General features: G+C 39.6%; 2 protein-coding genes across 3 annotated transcripts in view; both read left to right on the top strand.

The window, feature by feature from the left end:
* The window catches only part of LOC126400799 (scavenger receptor cysteine-rich type 1 protein M130-like), a 17,149-nt gene extending 16,704 nt beyond the window's left edge, over window positions 1–445 (top strand). The window contains exon 10 of the mRNA XM_050061761.1: window positions 330–445. Within this exon, the coding sequence (XP_049917718.1) occupies window positions 330–445 (116 nt within the window). The remainder of the gene's footprint in view (window positions 1–329) is intronic.
* Window positions 364–23,322, top strand: zgc:162698 (Transmembrane protein 87A-like). 2 transcript variants are annotated; one of them, XM_050065621.1, is made up of 21 exons: window positions 364–583; window positions 3,439–3,514; window positions 4,216–4,313; window positions 5,519–5,638; window positions 5,762–5,818; window positions 7,648–7,707; window positions 9,869–9,931; window positions 10,894–11,032; window positions 11,849–11,910; window positions 12,487–12,670; window positions 12,761–12,860; window positions 13,080–13,173; window positions 14,560–14,630; window positions 15,009–15,115; window positions 15,199–15,257; window positions 15,804–15,907; window positions 15,997–16,070; window positions 16,478–16,539; window positions 17,062–17,114; window positions 17,227–17,257; window positions 22,634–23,322. In XM_050065621.1, the coding sequence occupies exons 1-21, from the start codon at window positions 446–448 to the stop codon at window positions 22,673–22,675; spliced, it is 1,794 nt and encodes a 597-aa protein (XP_049921578.1). In that variant the 5' UTR covers window positions 364–445; the 3' UTR covers window positions 22,676–23,322. The 2 variants fall into 2 exon arrangements, with proteins under 2 accessions (XP_049921578.1, XP_049921569.1); XM_050065612.1 differs by lacking the exon at window positions 14,560–14,630 and adding an exon at window positions 13,243–13,322.
* Window positions 23,323–27,501: the final 4,179 nt, after the last annotated feature.

Below are 27,501 nucleotides of genomic sequence, written 5' to 3'. Positions count from 1 at the left end.
TATTATTATTATTATTATTATTATTATTATTATTATTATTATCATTATTATATTATTATTATTATTATTATCATTAGCCTATTATTATTATTATTATTATTATTATTATTATTATCATTATCATTATTATTATTATTATTATTATTATTGTTATTATTATTATTATTATTATTATTTAAAACAAAGTATTTCTTCACTGTGGTATTACAAGTTTTACGAAAAAAGATCCGAGAGCACCTCTTCCACCACTGCTAAGAACAGATGTTCATCTTTACAACATGACAAGTCAATACTTGAATTAATCTTTAAATGTCCCACGGCCTCTGAAGGCATCATTCCTCCTCTGGTGACGTCAGCCGGAACCAGGAAGTACCGAGTAGCTTGTTGTGAGTTGTCGCGGTGGCTTCTTTCTGTTGCTGGTGTCTTCTCTCCTCCTGGCTCATAAATGGCGAGCTCCTCGGGTCCGGGTCTGACCGGGCCGGGACTCTGGTCCTCGGCGCTGCTCCTGCTGGTGCTGACGGGTCTGATCGGGCCGATCGGTGCCGTATCCGAACCGGGGAAATGGGTCGTGAACGTCGACAGCGTGGGTTTCCTGTTTGTATTTGTTGGAGCTGACACAGTGGATGTTGATCGTGTTGTTGTTTTAGCGTTAGCTGACAGTTTGTCATGTAATTATACAGGTCGAAGTTAAATGTGGTGTAAACAACGTTCATCAGATTCAGTCCAATCAGCTCGTTTTATTGTGAAGCTTGTGTGTGAAATAGGTGACACAGCAGACAGATGTTTACAGTGGTGGAAAGTAACCAAGTACATTTACTCAAGTCATGTAGTTAAGCAAATTTTGAGCTATTTGTACTTGAATACTTTCATTTTCTGTGTCTTTATACTTTATACTTTTTACTCCACTACATTTATTTAATGTGTTAGTTACAGGTTTAGATTACAAATACAAATTATCATTATCGATCCTCAGGGGTAAAGTCACAAGCTACCTAACTGAGTGGTGTATAAAGTAATATTACACAGGTGTAGATTTCAGGGGGGACACAGGGACATGTTCCCCTCAGTGTTGAGAATTTGTGCACAGGGTTTATACAAGGAGCTTGAGGTGTTTGACATACTTGAATTGACTCTTCATAAATTAAGTATACTCCAAACTGGGGCCGTGCCGACTAACATCAGCTCTGTGTAATTCACTGACTATAGATAAATGCCCCGTACAACCCCACTTCAAAAAATCTGAACTGTTCCTTTAATGCATGTGAACAGGTCCTGTTCATGCATGTGTCTGTATTTTGGGCCTGTAATCTGGAAAATAACAACAGAGAGAAAAAATTGAATTTCCCCTTGAGGGACTCATCAAGGAATAATTACAGTCCAAAAATATGATTTATATAAAGTCTGGGACTTTAGATATATTTTGTAGGGGTGGGAATCATCAGATATTATCACAATACTTAAGTCATGATACAATTTTATTGTGATTTGTATTTATCATATTAATGATTTATATCATAAAAAGTCGATACTTCGCACTGTGTGACGATACGATATTGCCACACAAAAATATTGTGATACTATGCTGTACTGATTTTTTTCCCCACCCCTAATGTTTTGGCATGCATTCTTTTGTATGTAGAGTGATATTGATATATATGATATAATTTAAAATAATATTATCAGCTTCACAAACATGAGCATGTTTATGTCTTAAATATTTATTGATTCTGAAAATTGAAATCCATCCATTAAACTAATTTATTCATTCATACGTTTAACCTTTATTTATACAGGGCGGTGCAATGAGAGCAGTTTACTGTTTTACTATTTGGTCAAAATCAAAAATACTTGGGGCGTCGGTGGCTTAGTGGTAGAGCAGGCGCCCCATGTACAAGGCTGTTGCCGTAGAGGTCTGGGTTCGAGTCCAGCCTGTGGCCCTTTGCTACATGTCATCCCCCCTCTCTCTCCCCCTTTCATGCTTGTCTGTCCTGTCCATTAAAGACAAAATGCCCTAAAAAATATCTTAAAAGAAAAAAAAAAAAAAAAAAAATCAAAAATACTTTATTGATCCCGGAGGGGAAATTATGATTCGTTATAGTCGCTCCGATGTAAAGAATAAGAGTATGAAATTAAAGAGTGTAAATATAAAGCAATAAAATAAAATAAAGTAGCAATGAAATGTGCATTAAAATAAAAATAAAATGTACATTATGCTACCGTGTTTAACACTGGTACTAAAGATATAAAAATTGAAATATTAAAATAAACATGTGTCGTCACTGTGTTGAGGCTGTAAGTGTGAAAATTTAAGTCTAATATATACATCAGTAGAATAAAACAACAGTAGATTTAGAGCAAACATGAATTAATTTATATGAAAGCCATTTTCTAAAGACACAGTTTGTATTGGAAGTTATATTAGAAATTATTATTTTTTATTTAAAGGACTAAATTATTGATCTTCTTGTATGAATGACCCAGGCACCAGGGAAAAAATGACCCTCCATTTTTTTTCTACTCAAACTGAAAGTGAGTTGATGGTCATATTTTCCTCCTGCAGTTTTCTCCGTCTTATTTCTTCCCTTCAGTAGGAAGAAAACCTTTTCAAAATTGTTTTTAGTGGTTTTAGTAAGAAGTCCCTTGTTTTCTCTCTCTCCTCCTGTTGTGTTTGTCTTCAGGGGTGTGTGTACGTCTAAATAAATAATCAGTAACACAACTGACAATAAAATCACACATGCCAGATATCACAGAGGAAGCACTGCTTGGCTTTTAGGAATTACGCAAATGTGCACTTCCCGAAAAGCTTAAACACGATACTGAAGGTTTCTCTTTGTATTGTAAGATAAATGAGTATCTATCGTCACACTGGACAGCACATTTTAAACATCTTGTCACTGTAACATAATTAGAAGTTTAGTTCTGTCACAAGCATTCACCTCCAGCTTACATTAGACTTTGAGAGCACCTGGTATGAATGCATGCTCACAAATGAGTCATTGTTTTATCTCTGTGACAGTGACCAGGTGTTCAGATTTCACTGCCCAGTGTCGTGGTAAAAAGACGCTACTTTGATTTAAGATAAAGACGGAGAAGCTCAGCGATATGTTTTAGTTCTTGAAAAGGGCCACTCGTCACAACACCAGCTGGATCACAGAACATTTTTCTGTTCTTAAACTGTTTTATTTTGATGGTTTTAAGAGACTCCAAGAGTTCAAACTAGTGTTTTTCAAATCTGCAAACAGAATTTTGAGTAGTGTAATTTTACTTTTCCTAGTCAGAGTTATGTTATCTCAGTGAATAGTTTTTATACTTAAGGTTTAGTCAGCACTCATGTGTGTGAGGTGTCATGACACATTGTGAGCATTGAAACTGTCCGACACAAAGATTATTTTCTTTAGAAAAAAATCTAATCAGTTGTTTGTGTTTATTTTGTTCCAGGAAACTCTTAAGAAGCACAACCACACCTTCTTCTTCACTAAAACTCTGTTCAACAACACCTACATCAATCTCAAATGTAAGTCCATAAAGATCCCCGTCTTCTTCTGGTGTTAATTTTTATGCCTCCGCGCCGGTGATAGCCGTGGTGGGAATTAACTGATTAGATTTTGGTTGTTAAAGGTCGCCATGACCTCACAAAACATTTTTGGCCATAACTCAAGAATTCATCCACTGATTATGACAAAACTTAGCACAAATGTCTGAGATGATAAAGGGATGAAATGATGACATTTTATAGTGATTTTATAAGTGATGTCATTTTGTGTTTTGAACCCCAAGAGAGAGAAACATCAACAAAAACGTACTTACCATCTTAGAAATATTTCTTGTGTGCAACCTTTTTTTTTAATCTAAAGAAGACACTAAAAAACTTGACCGTGCTTTTATGTCTTTTATGGACCACTTTAATGCCTTGTTCTCAGACCTCTCAATGAAACCTTTAAACAAAGTGCAGATGTTCCAAAATGCTGCAGCATGTCTACTCACAAAGATTAAACATGGAGAACACATTACTCTGGTTTTGAAGGCTCTTCAACGGCTTCCTGTTCATTTTAGAATTCATTTTAAAATTTTGCTTTTAGTTTTTAAATCTCTTAATGGACTGGCTTATCTCATGTACTCTATCTTATACTTCATTTCCATTCCACACTTGACAGATGTGTCTCAATGTATTTTGTGTGTGTGTGTGTGTGTGTGTGTGTGTGTGTGTGGGGTCAGTGGTGGCAGAGAACTGTAACGTGTCGTCACCCGTCCAGTTTAACGTTTCCTGGTATTTGAGGAACTCGCACTGCTACGATGAAGTCTTCAGCCTGGACGTAAGACACTGTTTTCTACTCTACTGTACTCTACACCTGTCTTCTGTTCAGAGCTGCAACGATTAGCCAATTAAACAATTAATTGAGAAAATATTCTACAGATTAACTGGTAAATTAATCGTTAATTGCAGCCTGACTTCTCTTTAGGTGTTCAGATCCTCAACCCGAGAGCTCAGCTCGGGTTGAGGATTGTAGCTCTGGTTTAGATGTGAAAAAACATAAATATGTATTTACATAGTGCCTGGAAGCATTAATGCAGGCACATTTTTATTCTTAACCTGCAGAGGCCCACCTGGTATGCAGACAGGGAAACGGGAGACCTGCGGTTGTTTGATTTATTTTTAAAAATTACAAAAAGAAATTGAAATAGGTTTAAATACATCAACTTTTATCTCCAGTGCTGAAGTAGAATGGAAGTGGATGACAAAGTTATTTATTAAGTTAATTTTAGTTTATAAAGTTACTTATCAAGTCTTTTATCTGCTCTGCTCTCCACTGCGTTTGTCCTTTGTTCATACACAGTGTGGGGTAAAATACTCAGATATTTTCTGTCTAGTTTGAATGCACAATATGTATTCGTCTGCCGCTACGTGTCTCAATCAAACCATTAACAAAAGATGCAGCATTGCAGTCGGTTTCTCCTGGTTAGGATTCTGTCAGTGTTCATTGTTCGGGAGGTTTTTACTAGGAGCCGAATTATCTGCAGAGGTCTTTTCCTCTCAAAGACAAACTGACCAGGTGATTTAAACCATAAAAAAAAACACTGAATAAAGTAGTTTCACTTTAGACATCGGTGTTTCTCTGATGCTGTTTGGCACGGCAGGGGCTGGAGCTGAGCTGCCGCTAACGTTTGCTCAGCTTGTTTCTCGGATAACTTTAGATCCAGATGTTCAGGAGGTTTTTAACATGAGCCGAATTATCCACAGTGGTCTCTTCCTCTCCAGGACAAACAGACCAGGTGTTTTAAACCGGTCAAAACACTGAATAAAATAGTTTCACGTTTAAAACCAGTGTTTCTCAAATGCTGTTTGGCACGGCAGGGGCTGGAGCCGAGCTGCCACTGTGTTTGCTCAGCTTGTTTCTCTGATGACTTTAGTTCCAGACATTTGATGACTAAAGTCCTTTATCAGATATAAGTCTTATACAAATCAATAACACATCTCTTTGTCATGTTTATTATTGTTGGTTGGTTTGTTTACCTCCAGGCGCAGCGGGTAGGAAGTTACTTCAAGTCGACGGAGGTCAAACCAGGAGGAGGAAGTGGATATTACGTTTTTCACCAGTATCAGGCCATCGTCTGCCAGCCACACATACGCCCCAACACGGTGATACTCACACACACACAACACACACACACAGTGTACACATTGACTCACAGTGCAAACACATAAGTGATAAAGTGAGTGTATGTGGTGATTCTGTTTTAAAGTCTTTGTCTTACAACACAGTTCAGCCTGGATCCATTTGAGACGATAACACGACTGACGGAAGCGCCGCAGCAACAGGTGAGACATTTCCTGCTTCTGCAAACAGTAGTCTGAGCTGACCAATCACAGCTCAGGCTATCAACTGCTGTGTAGCTTTAATACAGGCAACCTTAATGCACAACTATAAGCACAGCTTTATTGTTCTGAGAGGTGAAATCCAGCATTATTTCCTGTGTTGCTGTAGTATGAGGATGTTTTTGGAGTCTCTCCAGACTCTTCAGGCCTCTTCTCTGATAACAATCAGTCACAGCCCTTGTCTTTTGTTTCCACACCTTGTGTCAGACAGGATCATATTCTGCTGTTCAGGTCCGTTTCAGCTCTGAACGTCAAACTGGTTCTTGTTTGCTAGAATAACAATGAAGAATCTGTGTGTGCACTGAACTTTACAGTACCAGTGTTTCTACTAAATCTACGTGTCTCTGTGTCTACTGTCTGTTACACAGAGTGATAGAAATATTTGAAAGTAGCTGGTTTTAACCAACATATTCAGTCCCTCCAGGATTTCATGGGCTTTTTAGGCCTATGTGCTGGTGATAGCCAAGGGTGGAGGCATACATTTTTTTGGGTTGTCCATCCCGCCGTCTGTTCCGTAAATGCGATATCTCAAGAACACCTTGAGGCATTTTCTTCAAATTTGGTACAAACGCTCACTTGGACTTAACAATGAACTGATTAGAATTTGGTGGTCAGGGGTCAAGGTCACTGTGACCTTGCATCCATTTCATTATCTTGAACTTAACATCTCAAGAAGGCCTTGATGGAGTTTCCTTGATTTTGGCACAAATGTCTACTGGACTCAAGAATTAACTGATTATATTTTGTTGGTCAAAGGTCACTGTGACCTTGGGGCGTTGGTGGCTTAGTGGTAGAGCAGGCGCCCCATGTACAAGGCTGTTACTGCAGCGGCCCGGGTTCAACTCCAGCCTGTGGCCCTTTGCTGCATGTCACTCCCTCTCTCTCTCCCCTTCACACTCATCTGTCCTATCAAATAAAGGCTAAAAATTCCCAAAAAAATATCTTTGAAAAAAAAAAAAAAAAAAAGGTCACTGTGACCTCACAAAACATGTTTTTCGCCATAACTTAAGAATTCATCCTCTAAATATGACAACATTTTGCACAAATGTCTACTAGGGTAAAATGACAAAGTGATGACATTATATATCCAAAAGGTCAAAGGTCAGCTTCACTGTGACTTGTTCCAGTGAGAAAAAAACAGTGCATTTATCCGAGTTTGTGATTTATCTACACTAACGTCATCACTAGCCCACATATTCAATGTAACTCACATTGATTCTTTCAGCAGGAGCAGCAGATCTGATGCAACATCCTCTATCATGATGCTTTATCTGTTGGCAACACATTTCAGCCGTTGCCGTAAAAAAGTTTTCTCAATCAATGACTTTCCATTTCTGTTTCACCACAAGGTTGCATACGGTGCAGTTTACCCTGCTGTCATGCATAACATCAGGGATTTGCTTTGCACAGTTTTTAGTAGTAGTTTTTGTTGGTAAATGTGAGACGTTGGTGTTGCATGTTTGCATCTTTACAAACAAAAACAAGGAAGTGAGTGTGAAGCCTTGTGCAGGGAACTGCTATGTTAGGTGAAACTCACAGGGAACTATGATGTATGGTCATGTTTGCAGAGAAGTTGAGGTGACTGGACAAAATTGCAAGATTGTGCAGAATTCATGGGGATTGGTTGAATTTGCATTTATGTTTGCAATCGCAACGTTGCAACGTCCTGGAGGAGCTGCAGATTGCAGTTATCTTTAAGAATCTTTCAGAATTGTTTCATTTATAATCACCAGCTATGTTAAACATATTTTCGTTTTCTGTTTGTTTGTCAGCCAATCACAGAGCAGACTTCAGGCAGGAGGAGGAGACAGGTGGAGCCTCCAAAACCAAAGGTGTGTACACCCAGTTCACTCAGGCAGCAGATCAGAAAGTAGAACATGCACTAAAGAAAATTCTGTCATACACCAAAAGATGCTTGGCCCACATGGGCCTACATGACATTACAAAACATTAGAAACAAGAGCAATAACACCATGGTGCAAACCATATCTTTAAAGTGTCAAACATAGGCAGTTGGTAAGCATTTGACACAAACTGAGCTAACTGAAACATTTTGTCTGTAAACAATAAACTCAAGTCTACATTCAAACAAACAAATCAGGACAATCTGCAGACAATTTAAGGAAAAGCTTATATCTGAGACTGCAATAAAGTGGACAGTAGTACAAGAAGTGTATTTCGTTTTAATCTCTCAGAGGTCACACAAGAGACATTTTATGTTCTCCTCTGGAATTGAATGAATACGTCTGTTCTCCACTGCCAGAGGCAGGATACCACATCTCACCTGGGCACAGACAGACCTCTGCTCAAGTCAAGGATGACACAGTGCTCTGGGCAGTATATATACTTAATTAGACTATATGTCCTCAGTTTTGGTTTACACAGATTTTCTCCTGACCATTTCTGATTATAATTTTCAAATAATATTGTTTAATTTGACTTACTCTGCAAGATGATTTATTTCTATAGATAAACTCAAGACTAACACTACCAATATTTTTGCAAGCTCCCTTGTCTAGGTGTAATTATTTCAAAAATCCCAACAGAAAATTTGTTTAGTCAGTCTACAATCAGGCATGTCGACTAATCTGTTTTATATACATGTCACCCTTATGCCACACTTTACAAGGCATATAATAATACACATAATGTAGTAGAACCTGCAGTAAAAACTTTACAACATACAGTTTAACATGAAGCATGAAAAAGAAATAGGGCGGTTGAGCTCATGGCACAGGAAGCTCTTATATGTGCAGTAGAGAATACAACAGTATTATGGCTAAAATATAAATAAATATAAATATTATAAATAATGAATATACAATATGATCTAATCCTGCCCGGCCAAGCGTTTCTTTGGCACCACTGTCACCCCTATTGGTCACTTGAAGAAACATTTTGGGGACAAGCTTCAGCGGCTTATTTAAAAAACAAAAAAAACAGTGAGTTTGTTGATGTTTGGACAAACTTTGATCGATTTATGGACAAATCTTTTTCAACAGGCCAGTGCACTTGTTTGGAAATAGTGGCGCCCCCCTATTGAGCAGTTTCAGAATAATTTTACACACATGGTTCAGCATTGTTATGAAACATATCCTGTGAGTTTTGTAAGAAATGTAAATTCCTGATTTACAGTCTGATTTGTGTTATGCCACACCTGTTTTTTCTTTTTTCATGTGTAGCGCCCCCTATTAATCAGTTTGAAGGAAATTTTCAGGTTATATTTCAGGTACTTATGTGGACATCAGCACATGAAAGTTTCATACTGAGCAGCCCAATGGTTTTGGAGTTAGGTCTTATAAGCTGTGAGCCACGTCCCTTTAATGTTCATCGGTCAATATCTTCAAAACACAGTGAGATAGCGACAAGCTTTTGATAGTTTTTGATAAGCTCAGTCCAATGGTGATACACAGAAAATTGGGTACAAATCGGACCTAAGGTTTAGGAGATGTCATAAATATATTTTTCAAAAAAATGTAAAATGGCGGAAAATCTGCAGAGGCAGACCTCAGTGGTTCTTGAGGCTTTTCTGTAGAGAACATTGAGCTAGAAGTGTGTGTGTCGAATTTCAAGTCAAGCAGACTTATGGTGCAAGGGGCGAGGCCTTTCTAAAATTGCATTTCTTGGCCGTAATTATAGCGCCCCTATTTGGCCGATTGGGGTCGTATTTGTTGAGCATCACTGGTGAAAATTCTTTGTGCATACGGTGTACTGTGTCACAGGAAATTGCACAAATATTTGGGAAGAAAAGAAAGCAGCACAAAGACAACAGGGTTTTAAGCCCCTGATTAAATCAAATTAATGTAATAATGGAAGTAGATCATTTTTCTCTGTGTTATCGATTCCTGCAGCGTTGTTATTGTTTCTGTCCTGCAGTGAAACACGCAGAATTCAGGGTTCTCTAAAAAGTTTTCTTGAAGAAGAATTCATGTTCTTTAGATGCTGAATTATTAAATGTTTGACTCACTGGTTCCACTGCTCTCTGTGTCTCAGGCTGCTGCAGAGAAGGAAGGTGCTTCGGCTGAAACAGGAAAAGCTTCCGTCTCTGATAAAGAGGTCAGTCTGGTTCGTCCAGTTGGATTAGTTAAATCTGCTTATTACAACGGGTGAGGCAAGGTTGCTGGTTTGAATCCCAGGATACATAAATGGGGCGTTACACAACCGTATTTATCATGCAAAGCTGGAACACTGTGCCAGCAATCTTGTCAGGTGACATTTTAGCTCCATCCATCCATTTTCTGCTGCTTATCTGTTGCTCTAGCCTAAATACCACAAGTGTGACATTGTATGTGTGTCCAGGCTCGGACTGAGCAGTCAGGTGTCAACAGGCAATTACTTTTTGTTTCTGTTAAATGTTCAATATGTAATTTTCCGCCCCTCAAATTAATAAAAAAAGATGGAGCAATGTCGTCATTGCAGTCAGTTTCTCCAGTTAGGATTCCTTTTGGGTTCAGGAGGTTTTTACGTGAAGCTAAATTATCCACAGAGGTCTTTTTGTCTCCAACAGTAATGGACCAGCTTGTTTCTCAGATAACTTAAGATCCAGATGTCCGATGACTAAAATCCTTTATCTGGATAAAAACAACTAATCTAAATCTAAAAAGTGTGTTGTAAAAAAGTGGCTATAACATAAAACATACAGACAATAACAACAGATATTTTAATATGGAAAAGTTACATTTCAGGGGCGTCAGTGGCTTAGTGGATAGAGCAGGCGCGCCATGTACAAGGCTGTTGCTGCAGCGGCCCAGGTTTGACTCCAGCCTGTGGCCCTTTGCTGCATGTCACTTCCTCTCTCTCTCCCCCTTTCACGCTTGTCTGTCCTATCAAATAAAGGCTAAAAATGCCCAAAAAATATCTTAACAAAAAAAAAAAAAAAAAAGGTCACTGTGACCTCACAAAACATGTTTTTCGCCATAACTTAAGAATTCATCCTCTAAATATGACAACATTTTGCACAAATGTCTACTATATATAATATAATCATATAATCTAACCTCCTGCGTGTGTTTGCTCAGGTGCCGCCTGCTCATCGTCACTTCGATGCTGTGGCTCTGAGCTGGGAGGACGGACCCTACATGTTCATCCTGAATATCAAAGAAATCAAAGAAAAGAACCCAGCCTCCGCCAACCCCCCCGCACCCTGGAGCCTACAGTGTCAGTCAAACTCACAAATAAACCCCACACACACACACACACACACACACACACACACACATATACACACATTACCACTCATTTGTTTAACCATTAACCATTAGTCATTTCCTGTTTCCATTGCTGGGAAACGGAAAATGTAGCAGACAGATGCTACATTTGCACCAGATTTCTGTTACACTGCAGGTTTTATGGATGCCGCCATCGTGATGCGTTTGTGCACCCAAACAAAATACTTGACTGTATTCTGACAAACAGAAGAGAGCGGCACAGTGCAAACTTATCCTACAGAAAGCCTACAGTCAAATGAATCACACAGTTTTGTTACACAGATGAATGCACAAAGAGCTTGTCCTGCTCACTAGGGATGTATGATATGGATTTCGGCGATACCGATAAAGGATAATTGCCTGCTTCTCATGACCAACAACTGATAATTTCACATTTTTGTATCTTAAAACAAACTTAATAACCTGTAGTTTATGCACACATGAGGGTCGCCCTGGTGCCCTCTTCAAAAAGCCAATGGGATTTCTCCATTGAATTTTGGATTATTGCAGAAAATAAACTCTTGGCAAACAAACATTTATGATACTTAGATGTTTTGTTCAGCAAGATAACCTTCACTCATGAACACCACATTTATGATGTTTGAAGCCTAAATCAATCAAGTAAAAAGCTAACGTAAGGCTATAAACAAACTACTGTATGATCGCATGACTCATATCACCACCACAGCACAGCAGTAAAGCCATGCTTGGCGTGATCATGAGCTGATTGAACTGCCAATCTGAAAGTGTCTCTTTGTGTTTGCAGTGCAGGTCAGCATGAAGGGTCCCCATGACTACATATCAGCCTCTGAGTGGCCGATGATGGTGGTAAGAACACACACACACTAAACACAAAATAACACTTCAAGAACAGAAGTCAAACATTCATCTTTAAAGAGAAGTCTAGTGTTATTGTTGATTGTAGTTTTTCTCAACAAATTCCATGTTTAGACTCAAACCAACGATGTGATGCTCTAATAGTTTCTGACTTCCTGTCTGTGGCACCTCGGCCCCAGCTCATTGCTTCCAGCTTAAGACATACATATTTAAAAACACATCACAAATCAGGACATGAGGTACGAGGTTGATGCGAACAAGTTTGCTCAAATATTAGGGGAGACACTTTTGTCCTCTCAAAATATTGGTAGGGACATGTCCCTAGTTTCCATATGCAAACCTACGCCCTTAAAGAAAATATAAGACATCACCAGACTTATCCTTCAAATGAGCATTTAAAAAAACAAGGTTCAAACACTGTTTAATGACCAGTCAGGGCCTACAGGAATACATGAGTGCCGCTAATTACACTTCAACAGGTCAAAGTTGAAACTCCAAAACTCATTTTAAAAAGCATCTTTAATATTTGACAAACTCTATTTTCTCTTTGTGGGATTGTGTCCCCAGTTCTACATGGTGATGTGCATCGTGTACGTGCTGCTGGCAGTGCTGTGGTTGGTGCTGTCAGCGTGTTACTGGAGGGATCTGCTCAGGATCCAGTTCTGGATCGGGGGAGTCATCTTCCTGGGCATGTTGGAAAAAGCTGTCTACTACGCCGAGTTCCAGAGCATCAGATACGACGGCTTGTCAGGTAGGTGAGGATGCAGAGGTGGTTTCTCTCTGGACTGATGGAGGGTGAACCTTTGACCCGGCATGTGTTAAGTAATGTGTCCTCCTGCAGTCCAGGGGGCTGTGGTGTTTGCTGAGGTGCTCTCTGCGGTGAAGAGGACTCTGGCCAGGGTGTTGGTGATCATCGCCAGTCTGGGTTATGGCATCGTCAAGTAAGCACAGTGCTCTCTCTTTAGTGGTTTTAACATCATGAGGTTTCCTCGTAAGATTTTTAAAACCAACTTTATAACTCTCACCTTTTCATGAACTTAAATTTGAAGTACGAAAAGGACCTGAGTAAAGATCACTTTCAGATCATCCCTCAGACTATAACATGTGAAACATTATGATCACACGTTATTTCAGGGTGATGGGATCTGTTTGTCTTCCAGGCCCCGACTTGGTGCATTGCTCCACAGAGTGGTCGGAGTCGGTCTGCTCTACTTGATCTTTTCCATCGTCGAGGGGATCCTAAGAGTCAACGCTGTAAGTCACACGCACGGTGTGTATTTGTGTGTGTGTGTGTTTGTGTCTCTAACCTGTTTCTCTCTCCAGGATCGAGGCAAGAAAAACAGCAGTACATTGTTGTGTGACATAGTGCTGGCCTTCACTGACTCCTGTGTTGTCTGGTGGATATCCTTTAACATGAACACTGATTGAGCACTGACCACATCGGTGACCAGTAATTCATTAATTCTTTAAAGTGTAAAAGAATACTTCACCCCCAAAACGACCATTTGTATTTAAGTTACTCTCCCTGTGTTGTGTTGAATTTGTCAAAAAGCTTTGTTTTCCTCATATGCGTCCACGATGAACGGAGAATCCGTAAAGGGGACCACCAAGTTTACAACCGCAAAACTATATATCAGGGATTCATACTCCTGTGTTGTACCTACAGCGTAGACTCTGCGTAGACTCATACCCTATGTCCTAGCCTGACATGCAACTCCACAGAAATGTGACTGTAGGTCGCAGCAACCTCCTGTTTATTTTTGTAAACTGAAAAACAATTTCCCTCAGTGGAGACAAAGTTTTGATTTATTTTTATTTCACAGATAAGAAATGTGTGTGTAATTTATCCTGGATTCATATGAGTAGAGAAAAACTCTGCTAGCCACAAGGCTAATTTATACAATGTAAAATACCATGCTGAAATGCTATAAACATTAGCATGTTGTCTTTGTGCGGAAAGCATGCTTAATATTAGACAGTTTGTTGTCTGTGAATCTTGTGAGTTATCAAACTTTACTGCCCTTCACAGAAACCCGACTGCCGACTAGTGTCTTGGAGGTGTAACTGCAGAGCAAAACAGATGCACCGCCATACAAGTAGAAAATTCTCACAACAGCGTCACAGATTTGTGTTACCAAGCCTGGTATCAAGCCTGATTTCACAGTCTCAAAGTAACTATAGTTTTATTAACGGACACTTTTTGAAGATGTCAGCACCCCAGCCTGCTGCTGATGTTGTGTTGTACCCGCCACTAGAGGGCGATAACAGGCAGAAACCTGCTCTTCTGTCTGTCTGTCTGTCTGTCTGGGTTTAGGCATGTTTAGGCATGTTGTTTGCTCAGCAGATTTGACTCCAGGATGTTGTCCGTGTTTTGTTCTGTTGATGGGATAAACCCCACCCACCTGGTACACCCAGTTTAGCGAAACAAACTCTTTTTTTTTTAGAATGAACTGTAGCAGCTTATTGAGTGTGGCACTCTGTGTCTGCATTTCTGTTCCGTCTCGTTTGCCTCTCCACATCTTCCTCTTCTTCCCCTAGCGTTCAAACTTTCTTAATCCTTTTTCACATCCTGCTTTCTTGGCCTCCTTCTCTCCATCTTCCTTTTATCTGTTCTTCTGTCGTTCTTTTCTTTCCCTGTAGGCTGAAGATGATGTAGTTCTCCTGGCTGCTATTCCCCTGGCTGTGCTCGACTCTACCCTCTGCTGGTGGATATCCGCTACTGCACATTCCCCTTTTTAGTACAACTGAAAGTTTTTTCTCTCTCTCTCACTTTCTCTCATTTTCCCTATTCTTCTGCTTTGTTCGTCTATGCGTATAGTTTTTTGTGTCCAGCAGAAATCCTGTGGAGCTACAATGTGCAGCATGTAAAATGTTTAAAAGAACTCTTGAGAATATAGTATCTTGTTTGTTGTACAAACCTCTCCAACCACAGGAGTTTGGGAGGGTAGACATGTGAACCTTTTCATTGCTCAGTCATTAACAGAAGAAAATAATCAGATACAGAGAACTTAAATAGAGAGAAAAAACAAAATCCAGCTGGTAGTGTTTATTGAATGTGCCGTTGATGTTCCTTGACTGTGTCGTCACATCTTTGTGAGTCTGGCTCAGACGATGAAGCTGCTGAAGCTGAGGAGGAACGTGGTGAAGCTCTCTCTCTACAGACACTTCACCAACACGCTCATCTTCGCTGTCATAGGTATGAAAAATATTCTGCTTGTGTTTGAATGTTTGCTGAAAAATGTTTCACGTCTTTAAAGCTTGCATGTGTGTGTTTTTCAGCATCGGTAATCTTCATCATTTGGACCTACAGGACCTTCAAGATTTCTAAATGTCTGTCTGTGAGTATTTGAGATTTTTGAAATACTCAGCAGGATGTAGAGCCTGGGTTACTCGGCTTGATAAAAAGCTTCACAGATGTCTAATAGGATAAAATAAAGAACTGATGACATTTTACAGGAGGGACATAGGTTTTTCATATCCCCCAATTTTTTTTGAACACGTCTAAAAAATGTGGAAGTGACTGGCATCCATGTGTCTGCACTGTAACACTGCTGTTGTGACCAGGATAGTTTGCCCTGAATGTGGGGTGTGACGAAGAAGAAGAAGAAGTTTTTCCAGCCAATTTCTCTCAATCTCTTGGAACTTGTGGACGAGTGTTGTATTGCAAGTGTTAATTTTATGGTTTTGTCACCTTCATTAGGATATTTATGCGACTCTCCTCTATTGATCAATTTTTCAACCGACTGCATTCTTTGATATTTTTTTTGCTCAGGGAGATTTTCCAGCCAGCAAAGAAAAAAAACATTTTCTTCCTGTAAATGAAGATTTCAGATTGCTTTTCAAGTGTTGTCATTAAAAGCATCTCTCTCCATCTGTGTCTGCAGGACTGGAGGGAGCTGTGGATAGATGACGCATTCTGGCGCTTCTTGTTCTCCACCATCCTATTGGTCATTATGTTCCTATGGCGACCGTCAGCCAATAACCAGAGGTAACAGGAGATGTCAGGGACGTCTTCTGACAGCTTTGCTCTCTTTTTGACTGTAAATTAAAGCCAGTGTCTTTGTCTCTCTTTGTCAGGTATGCCTTCAGTCCTCTGTTGGATGAAGAGAGTGAGGAAGAGGAGAAGGAGCCCATGATGAACGAGGCTTTCGGTCAGAAACCTTCCTCCTTTACTCCCTTGCTTCCTCTCTCCTCTCCTCCTACCTTCCTTGCTCACCTGTTGCCTCCTCTCTCTCTTTCTGTGCTATTTTCTGTCTCACCTCTGTTTGAATGTTCTTGGTGCTCTCCTATTTCTTTCTTTATTTTTTAGTTAGATAGTTAGTTAGGGAGACACTGTGACACTTTTTAATATTTGTCTCTCAGCCAGTTGTTAAATTATTGATTTAAACTAAAAATGAAACATAAAAACTTCATGTAGTCGAAACCAGCTTCTGTGTACGATCAGCTTTCAGTGAAATATGCTTCATTTTAAGTTATAAATGTGACTTTAATACATTCTCACTTTCATATTTTCCTTTTTATCTGTGTGTCTTTGTTTTTTACTCCTGTCTGTCTGCAGAGGGGATGAAAATGAGGGGCATGAAAAATGAAGCCAACGGTATGGCCAAAGCCAACAAAGTGGTGAGTGGCGATCCACATCAGCTGCCATTTTTAATAAACTGAAACCATACTTGCTCTCCAGCATTCTTTTCTCATTTAGTATTCCCAAACTAATTTGTTTAAATGTTGTCAGCGGTAGTTCCAGTTTCACCTCAGATTGAATTCTCTACAGTTCAGAGTGCAGTAGGTGAGTCAGGAACAATACTGTGATAGAGCACCACTGTACTCACAGCTCCTCAGCGATGAAAAGTATAATTTGAGTTTTGTGTGTGTGTTTAGAGTCTCTGTGTGGATGAAATTATAAAGGTCATATATGTGAGTCATACTACTGCAGATACAGCTCAGATATTCAGCACTTGCTTTTATTAGGAGTGAAACAAAGCACCAGTTGACCTGTTGTGCAATTCTAGTCTTGTCTTTAAACATGTGGGATATCATTAGTTTTAGCAGCTCAGTCAGTCAAAAGTCCCACATGCAATATAATACTTCTTTTTCAATAAATTCTCAGAGGAAATACATCAGCTGATTTGATTATTTTTCCAGGATGAGGATCTGAAATGGGTTGAAGAGAACATCCCCACATCGATGGCAGATGTGTAAGTCATCATCAGCATAAAGTCGGCATGTTGGCACTGACTATTACATATCAGACATGATCATAAATTATTCAAATTTAATGTTAAAAGTCTTTGTTTTTCCTTCTCACAGCGCCCTGCCCCCGCTACTGGACTCTGATGAGGTAAGTCATTAGGTTGTCTAAATTATGATGTAATACAGACAATAAGAGAAGATTAAACTTTTTAGATCCTCATCCAGAATTGAGGTCATTTCAGGGTCAAATAAAAATATTCAGCAACCCAAAACTGAAAATCAGAGTAAAGTTAAATAGTTTTTAAGTATCGTTTGTTGCCCATATCTGGCTGGTGAGCAGGAAACTGAAAACTGTTGGCATAAATTCAGAGAGGTCAGATAAAAATAGTATACAGTATGTCAATTATTAAATGTCAGCTATTTTTTTCTCTCTGTAAATATGTGTTTTAATTTCTACTGCTGCCTGTCTTGGACAGGTGTCCCTTGAAAAAAAATCTCCGTAAAACAGAGATTAAATAAAATAAAAATATAACATATCTTTATACATATATATATATATATATATATCTATATAGATTTATATATGTCTGCAGGACACACACACACACACACACACACACACACACACACACACACTTGTTTATCCTATTTGCAGTTGTGATTATGAGCAGTAGGGGGCGGCAAACAATCAGAGCAGAGAGCAGCTGTTGCTACGGTTACGTCACACTGTTGTTTATCCTCTGTGTTGTCATGGCGAGCAGAACAATGTGACGACGACGTGCCTGTTTGTGTGTGTGTGTGTGTGTGTGCGTTTTGTATGTTACTACATTAATGATCATCTTTAACACAAATACACTTTATGAAAGAAGCTGATTTATCTGATGTTGAACATAAATCCTCGGTCAGAATCATCTTTGTCGTCTTTTATATATTTAATATGTGTTTATTTTGTTTATCTTCTGCGTTGACTGTCTTTCGTACCATTTTCTAAATTATTTACTCTTTGATCTCTAGCTGAACCTTTTTTAAGTGACCCAGCAATCAGCAGAGTGCCTCTTATGTAGAATCAATTTCTTATGTAAGCTGCTGTATGAACGCTGAGAGATATTAAATCCATAGAAAGTATTAAGTCCTCGCACACTGCAGTGTCCTTTATGGTGTTTCTGTTTTAAGGAAAGAAGGAGGAAACGTTTTGAGTAGGCTTAGATTAAAATCGTTTCCATCAGATTCATCAGGTGTACTTGTCGTAGTAATTGAAGGTCACTTATTTTTCTGTCACATCAGTGATTTTAAACTGCAGGCTGTTTGACATGTGGGTGAGCACTGACAATGTGATGAATCTCCCTTATTAGAAGGTGAAATTAAGGGGAAATAATCACCTTAAAGCTGGGGTCGGTTCCTTAGCGTCTCCATGTTTGGTCCCCCCTCTGTTGGGGTACCTAGCACACAGATCTGGTACTAAAAGGTGGAGCTGTGAACACTGCAGTCTGATTGGTCAGTAGAGGACGGTCACTCTGCTCAGGGCTGAGCTGTGTCTGGTTTTGAGGCTCATGTAACCACTGTTCATACTGTGGAGAGTTTTATTAGTAAACTGTAACTATAAAATGAAAGGATGTTTTGCTGCCTCTCACAGCAGCTGGAGTCTGAGAAACAATAACTTCATTCACTGGGCCGACTGCCGGCAACTTTTAAGGTGGAACGTTAACTTGTAATGTTACTCAATGCATGAGTTGATGACGTGAATCCATCAGCACACCTTAAATTTCACTGTCACAACTTTGACCATCACTTTAGTTTTTATTGTGTCTCTTGGATGAGACAGACTTTTGGTAGTGAGTGGATCTTCAAGATTAAAAATATGTATTAATTTTGACGGGACAATACTGTGGTCTTAGCTTTCTATTGCAAAATAGAAGCGAAGTGCTTGCTGTGCTAAAACATCACTAGTATCATGTGATACACATAGACCAGACCGGCATCTGGCCATCGCCAAGGCTTTGCCCCCTTTTGGGTCACTGATCCACTTGGACGGTCTAAAGGGACATTACGGTAATCAACTTCAATCAAATAGGAAAGCTCTCTCTCTGGAACGACCTGTGATTGACCAAAGTCTCCCGTCACAGGTCACATTTTTTAGAGTCTGAAAACAGCGCTGAGAGGAGGTGCAGGAGTCTAGTTTTCTCTCAGACCACTTGAATTACAATATGCTCAAATGCTTTTACGTTTTACCCAATGAAGCCAAAATTAAACTGCCTTCTCCAGCTTTGACTCCATACTATTCAGTCCTTATGACAGATTATGTAATGCACTCTCTTATTTAAGAGGGAGACCCTACCCTGCCCATTATCCTTATAATGATAAATTATGTAATTCATCATGATTAAGGAGGGAATTAAAGGGAAATTGCTTCACTCTGCCACCACCCCAGTGCTCAGATATGCTCTCAGTGTTATTAACCTGGATTTTGATAGCTTCACTAGTATCAGAGCACTTGTTTGGTTATTGTTTTGTCACGAATAAGATTCCTTCAACATTAGATCCACATTCACATGCACTCTTTATCATCCCAGAATCTTACACTACTTAATATACAGACTCTGATAGAATTAGGCAACCACAAAGGACACAATTAGTCCTGCTAATTTTTAGGGAGGAAATGGAGAAAAAGGAAAAGTTTCTTTAGCGGCCCATCAGCTGACACATTTCTCCGTCAGCCTGCCAAAAATGGTGAATTCGTATTGAAACCACGAAGCACAATTAGCTCTGTTTCAGACTGGACTTCTTGTTAAAACTGGACAAATTGGCTTCTTCATGTGGAATGTGATCTTCTCTGCCACTCTGTGGTTTTCATCCATCATGTCTGCAACAAAAGGAATCATCTTAACAATGTCGGCCTCCTCACTGAGGGGTGAATAGAAGAGGGAGGGATGGACAAAAGAGGGGATGGAGAAGGATGAAGGATAGGGTGATTCAGTAAGTCTGAAATACTGAGACGTCAGGTCCATGAAATTGCCTGCCGCTGATTAAAGATGGAGGGAGAACGGTGGAGAAGAAGATAGTAATGGCAGTAAACCGTCCACTTTTCTGTCTGGAGCAGCAATGTCACCTTATTTTGATCATAGACTATGAAAACATGAATATATTCATCCCTGAGGTCAGACAGAGTTTCTGAAGGGACATTTTAAACCTGGAGTTTTGCTTTACAGCCAGAAAGGCTCCAGTAAACACGCTCAAACATGCCCCCTTTTTAAAAACAGTAGTATCTCAGTAATATTATGAGGAATTGAAAATAACCATCAGAGAGCTTCTTGTGCAAACAATTATCGATTTTCTGGAGAAATGTTTGAGGTCTTCTCATTCACAGCAATACAGTCAAGAGTTTCACTGGAGTAGCATCTAGTGGCCATTAGTGGCACTGCAGCTTAAACCCCTTTGGTTGCTTTCGGACCAATATTAAAGGAGTAGTTCATTAAAAAGCAATAAAAATTGTATAGAATATTCACCTTCCTAGGCTCTTTATGGTCCCAGAAAAGGAGAGGGAAGCTCCTGAAAGATGAAAGCATATCGGTGCAGAAAAGACTTTGATAGAATCCGAACAAAAGACAGCAAAATGATCATAAAACATCCAAAAAAAGTTATGAAAATTCTTGGTCAGCATTATCTAAGTGTCTTGTATCCCTTCGTGGGGTCATGGAAATCCAAACACAGCATTTTTGTGTGAACAAAGCATTTCTCCTGAATGAATTTTTTGTGCACACACCAATTCCTTGATGGGGACGATAATCAAAAAAATGCTTTGTTTTAGAAAGAATAGTTCTATAACCTTTTTTGATACCTTTATTTGTTCTCCATCAAAGTCTGTTTGCATTAGTTTGATTGATAATACTGTTTAAAATGTTTGTGAATTATTATTTTAAGGGGCCAATACTTAAGCCCCCACCCTGACATCTGTCCAGCATTAGATTAGGGAGAGCTGTGTCCTCAGCCGAACTGCCAGAAGACAATTTTGGCAATATACGCTTCTGCAAACCACGGAAATGTTACATTTGCACATTTCATACATATCATATTAATGTTTCTAGAGTGATGCAGTACACTTTGGGTGGTGTGACACCTAGGAGAAGCACCTGCCAAACTGCAGACCACTGTTCAAGACCAACAAACAACAAAACTGGTTGTGATTTAGCAAGTCACTTTTTAACCTCCAGACATGGGTGTTTTTTTGCAGCCCATTGCTGATTTTTCAGTGGGGATAGTGCCACAAAAAACTGTTGTTTTCATGCCTTTGTAGCAGTGATAGCTGTGGCTGTAAGCATGATGTTTTCAGGTTGCCTATCCATCTGTCCATCATATTCTTGTGAACACGACATTTCAAGAATGCCATGAGGGAATTTATTCAGCCTTGGTACAAACATTCACTTGGACTTAACAATGAACTGATTAGATTTTGGTGGTCAAAGGTCACTGTGACCTTGTCTGTCTCATTCTTGCAATTGCAATATCTCATGAAAATCTTGAGGGAATTCTTCAAATTTGGCACAAACATCCACAAGAATGAACTGATTAGAATTTGGTTGTTGTAGGTCAAGGTCACTGTGACCTCTCAAAATATGTTTTTGGCCATAACTCAAGAATTCATTTGCTAATCATGACAAAAATTTCGCACAGATGTCTGATAGGATAAAATCATGATGTAGTGACATTTTGTATCCAAAAGGTGAAAGGTCAACTTCACTGTGACATCACAATATTCTGCATAAAACACTTCTCGGGCCATTATTCAATGCCATATAGGAGAGACATTTGAATTGGTGACTCTAATCTTGAAACTGTGCTGATTGTTTAGATCTTCTCTGCTGTTGGGAGAAGATATGTGTGAAGCATCCATTTTTTCACAGACATGGATGTAAACTAAGAGAAACTTGACTGGTTTGGTGCGGCATACAAATGCAAAGTGGTTATTCTAATTTGCTGTGACAATGCTTTCCAGTGGGGATAGTGCCAGACTTAGTTCTGAGTTAACCATGGCATTGTTGAGACATGAAGTTTCAATTTATCCGCTACATAACAATGTTGAAACAGATCTGTGGTTTGCAGAAGCAAATAAACATTTTTTCTGATGATTGGTTTGATGTCCGACAATTTCTGCAACTTTCTGAAACCAGTGAAGACACATTCATGCTTTAGGCTGTGATTGGTGGGCTGTGTGGAGGTGAGAAAGGAGCCAGGGGTTTAACTTCACTAGCTTTCTTTTTTGAATCTTCACACAACTTTGTGTTGCTTCTCAGTCAACATTATGAATGTCTGCACCGTTATCTCCATATTTAAATAATATCACATCCCCCACCCCTCTATGGAGGCCATATTCTCACCCTAGCTTTGCGTTTAGCTGTTCATAACTATAACTATATAACTATAAACACTTTTGATTCATAAATCTAGTTTCTAGTATTATTATCACAGTCAGAGTTTCTTTTTTGTAACCAAGGAGTAATTCAGTACGATGGTGTGTTATCTGTTGCAGGAGACCATGACGACTAAGTTTGAGATGTCCAAGATGGAGTAGAGCAGAAGAGGAAGGATGGACGAAAGGAGGGAACATGGAGGAGTGTTTAAAAAACACCAATCTGGTAAACAGACGGATAAATGATACAGATTAATATTGGTGGAGTAAAAGAGAATGATGGCTGATTTAATGCACATGTGAGGAGAGATAGATCGACTGGATGGAAGAGGGAACGCAGAGAATAACGAGTGTTTGCTTTACAAGACAGAGAGATTTAACCCCTGACTTTATGAGCTTTGTAAGCCTTGACTGTACATACACTGGGAGTAAAATCAATGACAGCAGCACACAGTTTCTTTTTATTTTTATTTTTATTGCCTGTTTGTATTTATATTTCTATATATATACAGTATATTTGGACAGATTTGATGCTAATGATGTTCTCTGCTACAGGAGTGGCTTGTTTGCCTTTTCACCGTTTACATGCGAAAATGTGATTTTCGAATATTGTCTCATTAGACATATTGTGTGTTTTTCCCTGTTGCCACAACAAGAGCACTCCCCGTCTCTGCTGTCTGTGTTTTTTTGAGTTGACACCTGTTGAGTGGGTTTCATTTTGATCCTTTGAACAGGCAAAACCAAAGTTGTGAATTTGAAAGTAAAAAAGAAACAAGGATGTGAATTAAAATATTGTTTCCTCAGTCTTACTTTTTTGGAGTTGTGAGGTTTGTCATCAAGCTTGTTCCAGCTTTGTTCCAGTGAAATTTATACCATCAGATCACAGACTGTGCATGGAAATGATTTTATTTAATTGTTTCACTGTTTCTTTGTGTCTCTGTAAAGAAATTTTGGCAGGTTTTTTTCTGCAAAGAAGGACAGATGTGCTACAGCTGGCTAATTAAAGGGATAGTTCAGATTTTTTTTAAAGTGGGTTTGAATGAGATACATAGTCAGCTTATTATCTACAGTCAGCACGCCCCCAGTTTGGAGAAGCAGTCTCAAGTACAGCAAGGAAGCTTAGCAATGTACTGCTGTGGAGGTCAGCAACAAAACATATTTTAGCCACTTTACCTTTCCATAAAACAGTGATTTCCGATGAGGAACTGAAGCCATTATATTGCTCTCTTTAAAGCCACCAGACTCCATTGAGAAAAACTGTGATTTAACATTGCTGAGCACAGGAGCTGCTGTTCTACTGCTGCCTCCATTGGTTAGTTTGTTTGTGCTATTGTGTGACTTTGGTGTTTAAAATGGTTATTTTGGATGCACCAAATTCACACAATAACACAACCTAATTAACTGATCAAAGCGGTCGTAGATCAACAGCTCCAGTGTCTAGTGAGCTAGAATTACTGTTTTTCTCATCAGGGTGTGGTGGCTTTGATGAGAGATGAGGAACTGAAGCTATAAATATCTTCCCTGTCAGATTGGTCTGTCTGACGGAAAGCAGTGGAAATGCTGTCAATATAGCATACAGTGCTCTGCAGCTCTGCTCCCTGTTACATTCACACTTAAGAGAATTTCATTAACATTTTCTTCATTGATGATGTATTATTTCACCCACCTGCAACCCATCTGCACTTCCCTGTGTGACAAGCAGTGTGTATGTATGTTGTGAACCCGCCTATGGAGGCACATCTGAATCATCATTGTGGTGGATGGGTTCAGCAACCACTGACTATCACCTGGGGGGCCGGTGTTTGCTGTAAAGCCAAACTCTGTTCATTTTTTCTAAACCCAACCACTTGCATTTTTTGTTGAGGAGAAGAAAAGGTCAATTTGCGGTGTTGTACCAATATATATGTGGCGGATAGGCCCAACAACAAGTGACTATCACCAAGGAGGGGGTAGATTGTAAAGCCAAACCCTGCTCTTTTACCTAAATGTAACCATAAGCTTTTGGTGTTGAAGGAAAAACATCAATTTGCAGTGTTTTACCGACATAGTACGTTTATTTTGAAAGAGACTGTATGCAAACTGTACATTTCCTTTGAAAATCGAAGTATAGTTTGAAAACAGACAATGCATGTAACAGGCTGAAGTTGACACGGCGTACCAGAACGTTAACAACCAACACACCCAGGGTACCTTGGACGTCATATCTTGATGTGGAAGTCCATGACCAAACGTCAAGTTATGACATGGTTGGAGTGAGCATGTGTTGGAAAATACCATACCATTCTGGTCAGTTGTTTTGTTACGTTAACAATGCATCTGACCACACCTCATTTAAAGACTGACATGCCCATTGGCACACAGATACAAAGTGGCTACTGGCCGTGACAATGCTCTAAGTTAGAAATGTATACGGACACGGATGGAGCCTTCTCTTTGTACTCTACGTTCATTTTGTCCATATTTATGCACGTTTTCTGAAAGCTTTCAGATACTGATACCACAGGAGGTCATGGAGGCAGTGCAGTGTAGTTCAAGTGAGATACGACTGTAGGAGGCAGCATTTACAAAATGACAGCACAGAATGAGTTTGTAGTGAAAAGAATCCTCCATCCACATGCAGTGATTTATTGAATGGCCTCATAGACCACTGTCGTCTACAAGCTGCCTCCACTGAAAGGTACAATATTACAACTTCCTCCACCATCGCCTCGTTTGCTGTCAGAAACTTTTGACTCCGCCCTTGGAGCCCTTGGCTTTGACTGAGACAAAATGACGGGTAATGGGTCAGTTCTGGTACTGAGCTTTAAAGGTATGGGTGGGTGCGGGTTTTCAGAAATGGCCCCATGCTGTACTTTGATGCCAACATCACGGAAGCAAAAGAGGCGTGACATGGCCTCCAGTGTGACACATAACATACACATCAGCAGGACTTTCTAAACAATAACAATGACACAGCATTTCAATAATAATCATTTACCATCTCTGTTGTATGGCGGCTGATCTCGTCCTCTGCAGGGTGGGTAAGGAGCTCCTGGACCTCATTGATTTCATTATTTGCAGATATTTATGGCCGCTGTTCTACTTTGAGTTAGCTGCTAACAGCTAACAGCTGCCTTCTTGTGGTGGGTCACCAACATAATGCGTGATAAAAACATCACATCCATTCCACCCATGGTCACGTGTTTTTGACATTGTTGCCACCTCCAGTCCCGGCTCAGAGGTGAGACCACTCTGTCCCCCCATTCCATGATTGTACCTAATATACGGAATGGCGAGGTGGCATAACGGCGCGATATTTCTGCCTTCAACAGGCGGTGTAAAAGTGGCGTATCTTCTCCCTGTCTCCATGTCTTCTGTCTCCATTATTTAAATGGAAACCCTGCCAGACGAACCCATCAAGCATGCCCATCTATTTCAATATCTGTCCTCCCCGTACACAGAAACAAAACTTTATTCATTCAATTATTTGCTTGATCACACACGACCATGGCCACTTAGTATCTGCTCACACACACACACACACACACACACACACACACACACACACACACACACACACACACACACACACGTTACTCCTGTCCCAGCCTTGTGTGTTTTCTATGACAGCAGCCATTATCGCTCTGAGCGTCCAGCAGCCATGTGAACATATAGACTAGTGTGTGTGTGTGTGTGTGTGTGTGTGTGTTTTCCAGCCTGCTAAGTGTTGACAGTGACTTGTCTGAATGGACTAAACGCTCTATACATCATCCAGTTGCGCCGCAGGGAAAAGTCCACTCTCCCTCTCTGCTGTCGGCTCCCGTCAGCCTGCAGCAGCTCGCTGTTATCAGGAACATCACATCCAGTGTTTTAGGGTTTTTGTGTGTGGCTGATTTCAGGTTTGAGACTGAATTTATGGTTGTTTTTTCCTCACAATCCTAATCTGAATATCTGATTCAGCATTTATATTTTCTTACATAAAGCAGCCATGATGGAGATTTAGATAAAGCATGTTTGACGGCTCGTACTGTTTCATTTTACATTCAGTGTGCAGGAGTATAGGGCCATTACAGCTGTCTGCAGGCTGCGGAGTAAAACCCAAGTATTGTAAGTGACAGGATTTGAGAATTATTTTTTTTTTACCCACATTCAAATCTCATTAAAGCAAAATATCTGCCACAGTGTGAGAGCACGGAGCAGTATTTGTTTATGGGGCTATTAAATTTAGATGAAAGGGAAAAGTAATGAAAATGGTTTTAAGAACTAAACATCTGTTCCTTCTGAGTTGTTCAGTTTGTGGTGTGAAATGTGGAGGCAGGCGTCACTTAAAGTAATTAGACATATTTAAAAAGCCTTTGTGATTACTTTCTCCTGTTAATCAGTCTGAAAGACTTAAGTGTGGATTTGTATCATGTCTCATTTTGGAGAGAAACTCTTCAGTCTGGTGTTTCCACATTAGAATGTGTTCCAGTTTTGTCTCACTTCGTATCACACAGCAGCATCTGTTTGTTGTTGTCCAAAAAAAAAAAAAAAAATCTTGATTATGTAAAGTACCGTGCTGTTTGGTTTGTAAATAAATCAAAAAAGTTAATAATAAAAATTTGGAAAGTAAACTATTAGCTTTGTTTTCTGTCTGTTTTTTTCCTTTTGGATATTTGTGAAAAATAAAATGGTAACAGTTCTGGGACCTTAAAGGGATAGTTCAGATTTTTTGAGGTGGGATTGTATATACACTCACCAGCTATACTTCATCAGGTGCTAGCTCCAGGTTGGACCCCGTTGGCCTTCAGAACTATCTTAATTCTTGGTGTCACAGATTCAACAAGGTGCTGGAAACATTCCTCAGAGATTCTGGTCCATGTTGACATGATGACATCACACAGTTGCTGCAGATTTGTCGGCTGCACATCCATGATGAGAATCTCCCGTTCCAGCACATCCCAAAGGTGCTCTATTGGACTGAGATCTGGTGACTGTGGAGGCCATTGGAGTACAGTGAACTCATTGTC

This window comes from Epinephelus moara, chromosome 2 (genome assembly GCF_006386435.1).
Source record: "Epinephelus moara isolate mb chromosome 2, YSFRI_EMoa_1.0, whole genome shotgun sequence".
NCBI lineage: Eukaryota > Metazoa > Chordata > Actinopteri > Perciformes > Serranidae > Epinephelus > Epinephelus moara.
This window is presented reverse-complemented; position numbering and strand designations above follow the sequence as displayed.

What these genes read in the sequence shown, in the direction of transcription:
- zgc:162698 (XM_050065612.1), top strand. Translation starts at nt 446, where the DNA reads ATGGCGAGCTCCTCGGGTCCGGGTCTGACCGGGCCGGGACTCTGGTCC. An exon ending in CTGGGTTATGGCATCGTCAA is followed by an intron (nt 12,861 to 13,079) that starts GTAAGCACAGTG and finishes TTTGTCTTCCAG; the next exon opens with GCCCCGACTTGGTGCATTGC. An exon ending in GGATCCTAAGAGTCAACGCT is followed by an intron (nt 13,174 to 13,242) that starts GTAAGTCACACG and finishes TTCTCTCTCCAG; the next exon opens with GATCGAGGCAAGAAAAACAG.